Raw genomic sequence first — 11587 nt, forward strand, 5'->3', positions numbered from 1 at the left:
ACACATGAACTTACCCAGACTCACTCCCTCTGAGCTCTAGCACCAGGGTAGAAGCTGGAAAGGCACCAATGGCATAAAGGGAGGAACTGAAGTATCTGGCATCAAGATAGGAGTTGAGGGACAGTTTTCTCCCAGATAGAAAGGAGGGCAGAGACAACTGTCCCTCTTCTGAGCCCTCCCCCAACAGAGCCATGGAGCTAGCAGACAGGTGCCATATCTGAGACTCCATCAAGCTAGCTAACACTGCTTGCCCTATCATAGAAATTGCCTGAGACTTTACCCCACCCAACTTATAGGCCCACCCAAGCTCCTTTTCCATATGAATGGCAAATAGCTGGTCTTAGCTCATGCTTCCTAACCTCCTAAAACACTCCCAAACAAGCAACAGCAGGCCTCTGTGAGTCTCAGGCCTAGCACTAGCAGAAGCCAGTCTAGATTCACAGTTTGGCTTCGCCTGGTGAATCTCAGCTCAGCACAAGTAGCAGATATCTGAGATTGCTTTATAGCTCAGGCAGGGTGGCCCTGGGCAAAACACTTGGGGCTGATCTTGGCTTGTATCACCTTGGAAACCCCAGAGCCTATGCACTCAGTGGGGAGCTACAGACATGTCAGAACACCACCACCCTGCACCTGCACAGCTCATCCTCCAAGGAAGGGCAGAGGCTGGTGATCAGTGGTCCCAGCCAGTTCTTGAAGCTGACTGGCCTGGGTAAATCCCTTGAATTGATCTACCAATAACAACCAAGGCTCAACCACAAGAGGAGGATGTACTCAGCCCACATGCAGGGTGCACCTCAAGTACCCAGCTTGTGTGATGGAGGAGGCTGTGCCACTGGAGCCTGCAAGATACATACTACATTTGGCCACACTACCAAGACACAGAATAAAATCAACTCTATCTAATACACAGAAACAAACACAGGGAGGCTGCCAAAATGAACAGATGAAGAAACATGGCCCAAATGAAAGAACAGGTTAAAACTCCAGAAAAAGAACTAAGCAAAATGGAAATAAGCAACCTATCAGATGCAGAGTTCAAAACACTGGTTATAAGGATGCTCGGGGAACTTAGTGAGGACCTCAATGGCATAAAAAAGATCCAGTAAGAAACAAAGGATACATTAATTGAAATAGAGAACAAATTACAGGGAAACAACAGTAGAGTGGATGAAGTTGAGAATCCAATCAATGATTTGGAACATAAGCAAAGAACACCTAATGAGAATGAGAAGAAGAAAAGAGAATCCAAAAAATGTGGATAGAGTAAGCAGCCTCTGGGACAACTTCAAGTGCCCCAACATTCACATCATAATGGTGCTAGAAAAAGAAGAGAAAGAACAAGAAATTGAAAATTAGAAAGAATAATGAAAGAAAACTTCCCTAATTTGGTGAAGGAAATAGACATGCAAGTACAGGAAGCACAGAGAGTCCCAAACAAAATGGAAACAAAGAAGCCCACTCCAAGACACATCATAATTAAAATGCCAAAGGTGAAAGATAAACAGAGAATTTTTTCTTGCTTAAAAGCAGCAAGAAGAAATCAGTTAGTTACCTACAGGGGTGTTCCCACAAGACTGTCAGCTGATTTCTCAAAAGAAACTTTGCAGGCTAGAAGGGATTGGAAAGAAATACTCAAAGTCATGAAAAGCAGGCACCTGCAGCCAAGATTACTCTACCCAGCAAGGCTATCATTTAGAATCAAATGGCAGATAAAGAGCTTCCCAGACCAAAGCAAACAAAAAACTAAAGGAGTTTATCATCATCAAACCATTATTATATGAAATGTTAAAAGGACTTATTTAAGAAAAAGAAGGTTTCCCTTTTTTCCCCACATCCTCACCAGCACTTGTTTGTTGATTTACTAATGATGGCAATTCTGATGGGTATAAGGTGATATCTCCTTATGGTTTTAATTTGCATCTCTCTGATGGGTAGTGATGTTGAGCACCTTTTCATATGACTATGGGTTGTCTATATGTCCTCCTTGGACAAGTGTCTATTCAGATTCTTTGTCCGTTTTTTGATTGGATTGTTTATCTTCCTGGTGTTGAGTCATATGAGTTCTTTATATATTTCAGAGATCAAACCCTTGTCTTATGCATCATTGGCAAATGTGTTCTCCCATATAGTTGATTCCCTTTTTACTTTGGTGATAGTTTCTGTAGCCATGCAGAAGGTTTTTAGTTTGATGTAGTCCCATTTGTTTATTTTTTTCCTTTACTTCCCTTGCCCTAGGAAAATGTTTTTTCCTTTACTTCCCTTGCCCTGAAAAAATATTTTCATCAGTGAAAATATTGCTATGTGGGATATCTGAAACTTTCCTGCCTGTGATTTCCTCTAGGATTTTTATGGTGTCATAACTTACATTTAAGTCTTATCCATTTTGAGTTTATTTTGGTGTATGGTATAGGCTGGTGATGTAGTTTCATTTTTTGCATGTCCCAGTCCAGTTCTCCCAACCCTATTTACTGAAGAGGCTATCTTTACTTTATTGCAAGCTCATGCCTTTTTTGTCAAACATTAATTGGCTGCAGAGACTTGAGTTTATTTCTGGGTTTTCTGTTCTGTTCCATTGATCTATGGGTCTGTTATTATGTCAGTACCAGACTGTTTTTATTACAGTAGCCTTGTAGTATAGTTCAATATAGGGTATTGTGATCTATCCTACTTTGTCCTTCTGTTTCAAGTTTGGTAAGGCTATATTTGGAATCTGTTTTGTTCCATATAAATTTTTGAAATATTTGTTCTAGATCTGTGAACTATGCCATTGGTATTTTAATAGGAATTGTGTTGAATCTATAGATTGCTTTGGGTAGTATGGACATTTTAATGATGTTCATTCCTCTAATCCATGAACACAGTATATGCTTCCATTTATTTGTATCTTCCTTAATTTCTTTCTTCGGGGTTCTATAGTTTTTCAAGTACAGGTCCTTTACGTCCTTGATTAAATTTATTCCTAGGTACTTTATTTTTCTTGTTGCTATAATAAATGGGGTTTGTCCTCCTAGTTTCTGTTTCTGATATTTTATTGTTGGTGTACAAAAAAGTCATCAATTTCTGAATATTAAATTTGTGTCCCATTATTTTGTCAAATTCATTTATTAGGTTTCAAAGCTGCCTTAGCTGTGTCCCACAAATTTTGATATGTTGTATTTTTGTTTTCATTCAGTTCAATGTACTTTATTTCTCTTGAGACTTTCTGTTTGACTCATGGATTACTTACAAGTGTTTTGTTTCCAAGAATTTGGAGATGTTTCTGTTATCTTTTTGTTACTTATTTCTACCTTGAATCCATTTGTGGTTGGGGAACACACTCTATATAATTTAAACTCTTTTATGTTTATTGAGGTTTATTTTAATGCCTTGATATGACATTTCTTGGTATATGTTTCATGGAACTTGAAGGTAATATGTATTCTGCTCTTGTCAAATGGAATTTTCCATAAATAAGAGGTTTTATTTCTATAACTTTTTTTTTCTTTTTTAAAGATTCTATTTACTTAGTTTTAGAGAGACGGGAAGGGAAGAAGAAAGAGAAGGAGAGAAACATTAATGTGTGGTTGCCTCTCTCATACCCCTTACTGAGGACCTGGACTGCAACCCAGGCATGTGTCCTGACTGAGAGTTGAACTGGTGACCCTTCAGTTTGCAGGCCCATGCTCAATCCACTGAGCTACACCAGCCAGGGCTAAAATTTTCTATGAATGTTGATTAGATCCTGTTGGTTAATGGTATTCCTCCATATCCTTGCAGGTTTTCTGTCTAGTTGTTCTATCAGTTATTGACAAAAAGGTGGCAAAGTCTGTAGCTATAACTGTAAATTTAGCTATTTCTTATTTCAATTCTATCAGTTTGCTTTATATATTTTACAGCTCTGTTGTTTGATGTATACACAGAATTGCTGTCTTCTTGGAAGAGAGATCCTTTTATCATTATATAATAATCCTTCCTTTCTCTAGTAATTTTCTTTGCTCTGTAGTCTATTTTATCTTATATTAATACAGTCATTTTTGCTTTCCTTTGGTTGCTGTTTATATGCTATATCTTTTCCCATCCTTTTACTTCAGCCTTTCTGTATTATTATATTTGAAGCGAGTTCTGTGTAGACAGTATACAGACAAGTCATGTTTTAAATCCACTCTAGTAATCACTGGCTTTTACTTAGCATATTCAGACCATTAGAATGTAATAGGGCAGAGGAATAGGCAGCCTGAATAGGAGATGGAGATTTTAAAAGTAACATTACATTATCTATATTCTCCTAAGCTCCTGTATCAACTACTTGTACTAGACACTAGCACTAGAAATCTCAAAAACACCACGGATTCCTCTCTTACCTCTCAATGGTAGCTAATACTTAGAGATCACTTTCTTTGGGTGAGGCACCCAGCTAAGCATTTAACATGCACTAACTCATTTATTCTTCCTGTTTTGCAAGTGAGATACCTGAGGCTTAGAGAAGTAAGGACTGCAGAGATGGCGACTCAGCTAGGCTCATGTGCCCCCACAGCAGTGCTGCCCCATGACCCTCCGATCTCGAGTGTTATCTCCGCAGTTCGCCTCTGGTCCACCCCGCATTTGCCATTTCTACTCCTGGTACTGAAGTACACATCGCCTTTTCTTTTGCCCACGATTATTTTTAAAACTTCCTATTTTGTCTCCCTGTGACCTGCCTCCAAACTTCTTCCAAGGGGTTCCCAGTTATCTTCTCAGACCACACGTGGCAAAGCATTGGAAATCTGGGCTGAATTTAGAGCACAGTTCAAAACTTAACTTCCTATGTAACCTAAGTGAGTTACTTAAACTCTTCACATTTCAATGTACTGATCTGTAAAGTAGAAATAAGTTTACCTCCCTTAGGGGTTATTATATTAAATTAGATTTCACGTGCGAAGTGCCAAGTGTTACGCCGGCACACAAAAGGTGCTCCATACACCTTAATGTCCTTCCTTTCTATAAATGTGAAAGTAAAAATCTTCCGCCTTGCCTATGAGATACAATCAAAACTTCTTGTCCTGGTGTATGGGACTCAGCCCTGAGCCCTGCCTGTCTCCAGTCTCATTTTCCTCTGTGTCGTTCTTCCTAAATCCCGTTTGCCTTTGCTCTTACTGTTCCCTCACTGCAGAATACATTTTCCCTACTTCTCTGCCTACTGAAATGATCTTTTAGGGCTCTATTTAAAAAGCCTCACTTTCTAATATAAATAAATCCCCGCTCTCCCTTGTTCTCACAGGATATTGTGGGTTTTCACTGGGTTAGGACAGTGAGGTGTTCTTCCTATTTTATCTGCTATCACTGTGCCTTGAAGTCGCAGAACAACTAAGAGCAGAGGGTTTGAGAACGATTCTCCTTCATTGGGATTTGACTGATATCTATTAACTTGAGTCATTTCCCTGTAGCTTAACTATGTCATGTATAAAATGGGGATAATGAATGTTTCTATTTTCTAAGGTCAATGTGAAAAGTTTATAAGAAAATGAACAGAGTAGGGAAAAGTAGGTTTACAGTTGTTTGTATGGAAAATAATACAATAATTAATAAATAATAATAAAAGAATAAATTCCGTGTTTCATGCACTCACAATAGTAAACCTAATTTTGTCCTACCCCATAAATGAAGTGCTTAGTAAATAGTCTGACGTATGGCATATGTCCAGCAGATTTGGTAAATATTTGTTATGATGACTATCCATTATAAATCCATTACTCAGCCTAATTTGCAGTTCCAAAGTCGGTGAGGATTAAATGAGGAATGGGTAAAAATAGTATGCCACACAGTAGGCTCTTCATAAAGGCTTGCATTTTCTTGCCCTTACTCATGTTTCTTCTTTATTTTGATACAATGAACATTGACATGAAGATGACATAGTGGCACAAAAATATCTGGGGGTTGAATATATGAAAATACAGTAATCACATAGTTTTAAATAAAATTCCAAATGTAAATTATAAAGACATGTAGTTTGCTTTTTTTCACTAAGTTCTCACCCTCCCTGCTATTTTTTAAGGGTTCCTGTCTCTTCTCCCCCAAACCATGCAAGATGGTTCACCTGACTTAGTCCTCAATGTATTGTACTTTTACATGTGTAAAAGTCATCCAAATCATCTAAAGATAATTTATATGATTCTAATTTATATTAAAAATTATCAGTCACTTGAATTATTTACAAGTTAATGCCAGAATTCTAGCTTCCAGGGCAGAAAAACCCATGATCCATCCTGACTGAGGCACATTTCTTATAAAGTGGCAACAGGATACAGTGGAAGGAGCACTTGACTGCGGAGTTAAGAAACCTGAGACCTCGAGCCAGTCCTGCTATTATTACCTGTGTGACCCTGGGCACATAATTTCATGTCCCTGGTTGTCAGTTCTCCCACTGTATAATGCAAAATTGGAACCCCATGGTCTCTGGTGAGTGCTACGATCCTATATGCTATATGTCTTTCTTCAGTAATTGAGATAATCAACAGAATACTTCACCTTGTTAGGAGAAGAATTTGGAGCAACTCTTTTATATAGTAATTTCACCCTGAATTCACCTAGAGGTTTACAGTGAAGAAAAAATTCAACATACCCAAGGTCAGCAAGTCTGAATCAATTATCACAACAGATTATTTGTGCTAATGTATTTACATGGCATGCTTTCTCCCCTTGAAGCATTTCTGAGGTTTAGAGACTGCTTTTCATTTCCAAACAAAAAAGCTCCCAGCCACCTACTCTCAAGAATACAGCAATAATGGATTATCATTATTCTTAACAGCTTATGCTTATTCATTGACTTGCAAATGAAAAGAAAGCAAAGACTACTAAATAAGTAGTTTTACATTCTCTGAATCTATCATTTTTTTAGTATGCACTACACTTGCACACACAATTCAGTCCCATAATATTCTATTTTATTTTTACTAAAAAATATGTTCTGCCCTGGCTCAGTTGGTTGGAATGTTGCCCCATGCATTAAAAGGTTGTGGGCTCAATCACCAGTCAGGGCACATACCTAGGTTGCAGGTTAGATCCCTGGTCCAGGTGCATAAGGAAGGCAACTGATTGATGTTTCTTCCATTGATTTCTCTCCCTTTCTCTCTCTCTCTCTTCCTCTCTCATGCTCCATTCCTCTCTCTTTAAAATCAATGAACATATCCTTGGGTGAAAATTAATATATATATATATATATATATATATATATACACACACACACACACACATATATATATATATATACACACACATATATATACATATATACATATATATTCTGATATGTACTTTTAATGTACTTGTAACTATGATTATTACATAGGGCTGTTAAAACATAAAAATGAATTTTAAACAGCAGTATTTTTAAAAGATGACCTTATTTTTATGCTTTAGAAAGTTAAAATATGGAATCTAAAAAGCCTACAAAGTCAATGTTTCAGTTTCATGCATGCACACATTTATTCACGTAACAAATACTCATGGGATTGTTATGTGCCAGCCATTGTGATAAACGGCAGAAAAAAATAAAGATTAACAAGGAAGAGTTCCCTTCCCTTGAGAGCACATCCTGTGTGGATTTGACAGAAATGCCATGCAGTTCCAGTCTCTAGAAGAGAATGAGCAGTCGTTAGACTCTGCAAAATGCCTATTTACATATGGTTTAGTAATATTTTGCATAAAACATTATACAAGTTCTGTCCTGAAGGTATCCCACCATATAATATGAAAAATAGAAATATTTACTGAAAGTGATACAAGATACAAGAAACATTGTACTTGGGCAATGATGCTTCAGTCCCCTTCAAAGTATGCACCTTAGGACCTCACACAGTTCTCCCAAACACCATCGTATTTTCCTGAATCTCATCAACAGTCTGAAATATCTTCCCTTCCAAAGGTGATTTTAATTTTGGAAAAAGCCAGAAGTTGCAAGGCCCCAAATCTGGGCTGTAGAGGGGCTGAGTCACCTGGGTGATCTGACATTTCACCAAAAAACTATGCACGAGATGTGATGCATGAGCAAGCATATTGTCATGATGAAGCTGCCAATCACCAGTTGCCCATAGCTGCAGCACTTTGACTCATCTGAATAACTTGAACATTTGCAGGGCAATGTTCAAGTTTAGTGCAAAATGTGATGCCGATTTATTGCTCTACTTGCTCAGTCATTGTGAATGAGACATTCCCACAGTACATGTGCTCACTCAACTACATCTACCGCCCCCACTAACTAGTACAGTGAAGTCGCCGTTCCTGCATGCACACATTCCAGTCTACTCTCCTGGCTGCCAGGTTACATCGATGTTACCCAAACCACTCTTGTTATGTTAACAATGGCTGGACTTTTTCTGGACAGACATTTGTATATTATATTATTAAATGTATAATGTATAGTATACCTGTATGTCTAATTTAAGCTCAGACTTTTGCACATAATAGCTTCTCAGTAAATGTTTAATGAACAAATGTATAAAAAACAAATAAAAGTCACTTCTTTGTCAAAAGTTGCTGACACTCAAACAATGCTTGGGTACAGCAATGAACCTAGGTATTATTGTTCCTGTCTCTACTGCTTCAGTAAAATTCAAAACACACGATGAAGTTCTTTGCCTCAGCAGGAGGGTAAACTGAACTTTACTGCATATGTTTTCAAAGTTTATGGCCCTTAGGGTGCCAGGCCCTAAACTTATGTCCCCAGGTCTCCTTATAGACAAAGAGACTTCAAGACTTCTCCATAGAGAATAAGTGGAAAGCCTGATGACATGTCTTACAGGTCTTAGACTGTACTTTTTATGGTCCCTAAATTCAAGGAGTGAGGCACAATGGCACTGCAAATGAAGCTGATGATACACCCTCCCACTAAAATTTGTCAAATAGGTGAGAATTCATATTGTTCTACAGAAGTGGGATCCTGGTCCTGGGCTTCCTCCAGCCACTCTTAGTCCATATGCAAAACGTCGACAGCTAACAGGGTGACCAAGCATGCTGGTTTCCTTGGAACTGAGAAATTTCCTGGGATACAGAAATTTTGGTGCTAACACTGGGGCAGCCATAGGCACACTGAGAAGGCTGGTCCTAAGTTGGCAAAACACCATGAGCCCTCATGCCGATCCCTCAGTAGAAAAAACACTCTTATGCCAATTTAACTAGTAGCTCCTGGCCTTATTGGTGGCACATGGATAAAGCGTGCAGATTTGGGGGGGCTATGACATTTTTCTGGTCTATGGCAATTCTTTAGTTACAGCAATAGATTCCAAACCTTAGCACGCAACAGAATCACCTGGAAGGAAGGCTAGTTTAAAACACAGATTGCTGAATCCCACCCTCAGAGTTTCTGTGTCAGTAGGTTCGCAGTAGAGTTCAAAAAGTCACATTTCTGCCCCGGTTGGTTTGGCTCACTGGATTAAATGCAGGAATGGGAACCAGAAGGTCGCCAGTTTGATTCCTGGGTGGGGCGCATACCTGGATTGTGGGCTGGGTCCCTGGTTGGGGGTGCGCAGGAAGTGGCCAATCTGTTTCTCTCACACATGGGTGTTTTTCCCCTCACTTTCTCTCTCCCTTCCTCTATCTCTGAAAATAAATAAATACAATCTTTTTTAAAAAATCGCATTTCTTACAAGTTCCAAGGTGGTGCTCATGATGAGACCTAGGTTTGAGAACCACTGCTCTAGAAGTCTGACATATTACTATCTCCTTTGGAGACTAACATGTAGTAATCAAAAAAGAAGCCCACTGAATGTATAAAGGCATGAATCAACAATATAGAGCATCGATTATTATAAAAGCTGGTCTTATTTTCTTTATTTCTTAAGTATTTCTCAGTGGTGGTACAATTTTTTTAAAAAATTGATACACAAAGTTTTACACATGATATAAAAAGTTTAAAAATGTAGGCAAGTTTTTGCAGACACATGAGGGAGTTCTGCATGAGTTTACTTTAATGACTGAGACTTCCCTGTGGAAAGCGAGCACACTGTAGTGCAGTTCCAGTGACATGTGGTCCCGCTTCTGTGCGCTCAGTTGAAGTATTTTTTTGTTCTTAACTTGAATTATACTTTGACAATTACTATCCCCTCTGGCATGGTAAACACTTTGATAACAAAGTCTACATTTCTTTAAACCTACATAAACTTCTAAGTGTAACTAAATATGTAACGAGAATATAAAAGCAATTCCAGGTTATAAATATACACTCAATTTCACGCTCATATTCTGCCCTTGGAAACATCTGCTGCCCAAATTTCACCTTCAGCAGTGGATCTGCCTGGTATCTTCAAAGAAAGTTTCCTACCTGCCCTCATTCAGATGTTGTATTTGACCTAGGAGAAACTGCACAATGGCACTTTGATGGCAGAATTTAAACCCCTTATCCATAAAAGGTTGCCAGGAATATGAGCCTGAAGTAGAAAAAGTTTACCATTTTGGTGGATAAAATAACTTTGTGAATGGCCTAATCTCAGAAACGAGTTTTCAGTAACACTGACTGCTTTGTTTTCTCCCCAGCGCGCCGCTGGTGCCCTGGACATCCCCTTGTGCGCATTCCAGGGGATGGTGTCTCTCCAAGCCCCCACAGGGAAAACGCTGTCCCTTTCTACCTATGAGGTAAGCGCGGAAGGACAGAAAATAACTCCAGCCTCTAAGAAAATAGAAGTCTACCGATCCAAAAGCGTTGGCCATGAACCAAATTCAGAAGATTCTCCGTCCACATTTGCAGACACCAGTGTCAAAATACACTTGGAGGTTCTTGAAATTTGTGACAATGAAGAGGCCTTGGACACGGTGTCGATCATTAGCAACATCAGCCAGTCCTCCGCACAGGTCAGATCTCCGTCTCTTCGTTACTCACGGAAAGAAAACAGATTTGTTTCATGTGATTTGGGAGAAACAGCCTCATATTCTCTCTTTTTACCCGCGAGTAATCCTGATGGTGACATCAACATCTCCATCCCGGACACCGTGGAAGCACACAGGCAGAACAGTAAAAGGCAGCATCAAGACAGGGATGGCTATCAAGAGGAAATCCAGTTGTTAAATAAAGCTTACAGGAAAAGAGAGGAAGAAAGCAAGGGCAGCTAGTGATCACTTGGGCCAGTACAGGCGAGGATGCTTCCGCGACTTCAGCCTGCTAAACTGAGACCTCTGTTCCCCGGCTCTATGGTTTCATTTTTCACTTGTCGGTCAACATGCGCTTTACAGATTCGCTACTTCATTATTTTTAGTGCAAACAGCTGGAACTAGTGCAAACACTTAAGTGCTTCTGATGTGTCACCTATAGATCACACACACAGTGGTAAATAAAAGATTTGTTTCTTACCCAATTTCTGAAAATCTTTTCTAAATCAAATCTTGGCCTAGTTTACTAATATTTTGCCTATGCTTGTCAACCTCAGAGTCGATAAAAAATTGTATAAACAGAGTAAGTATACTGCTCCCGTGCACATGTTTCTATATAATATTAGTCTTTAAACTGCAAAGGGGAAAAAAGAGACATTCAGGAGTGGAAGAAATGTAGCGCAAGTCTGAGTTGTATTTGTAGCTGTTTACTGAAATGGGGCTAGCAGAGCAAGCTCACTGCAGTTGCAGCTTTAGCTTTACACTGATGTCT

The 11587-nt window shown here is 39.0% G+C and overlaps 1 protein-coding gene across 1 annotated transcript in view; it reads left to right on the top strand.

Moving 5' to 3' along the window:
• GPR149 (G protein-coupled receptor 149) overlaps window positions 1-11274 on the top strand; it is a 42895-nt gene extending 31621 nt beyond the window's left edge. The window contains exon 4 of the mRNA XM_037046715.1: window positions 10486-11274. Coding sequence (XP_036902610.1) covers window positions 10486-11058 — 573 coding nt within the window. The 3' untranslated portion in view covers window positions 11059-11274. The remainder of the gene's footprint in view (window positions 1-10485) is intronic.
• Window positions 11275-11587: the final 313 nt, after the last annotated feature.

This window comes from Sturnira hondurensis, unplaced genomic scaffold (genome assembly GCF_014824575.4).
Source record: "Sturnira hondurensis isolate 20B ecotype Veracruz unplaced genomic scaffold, ASM1482457v3 Scaffold0005279, whole genome shotgun sequence".
Taxonomy (NCBI): domain Eukaryota; kingdom Metazoa; phylum Chordata; class Mammalia; order Chiroptera; family Phyllostomidae; genus Sturnira; species Sturnira hondurensis.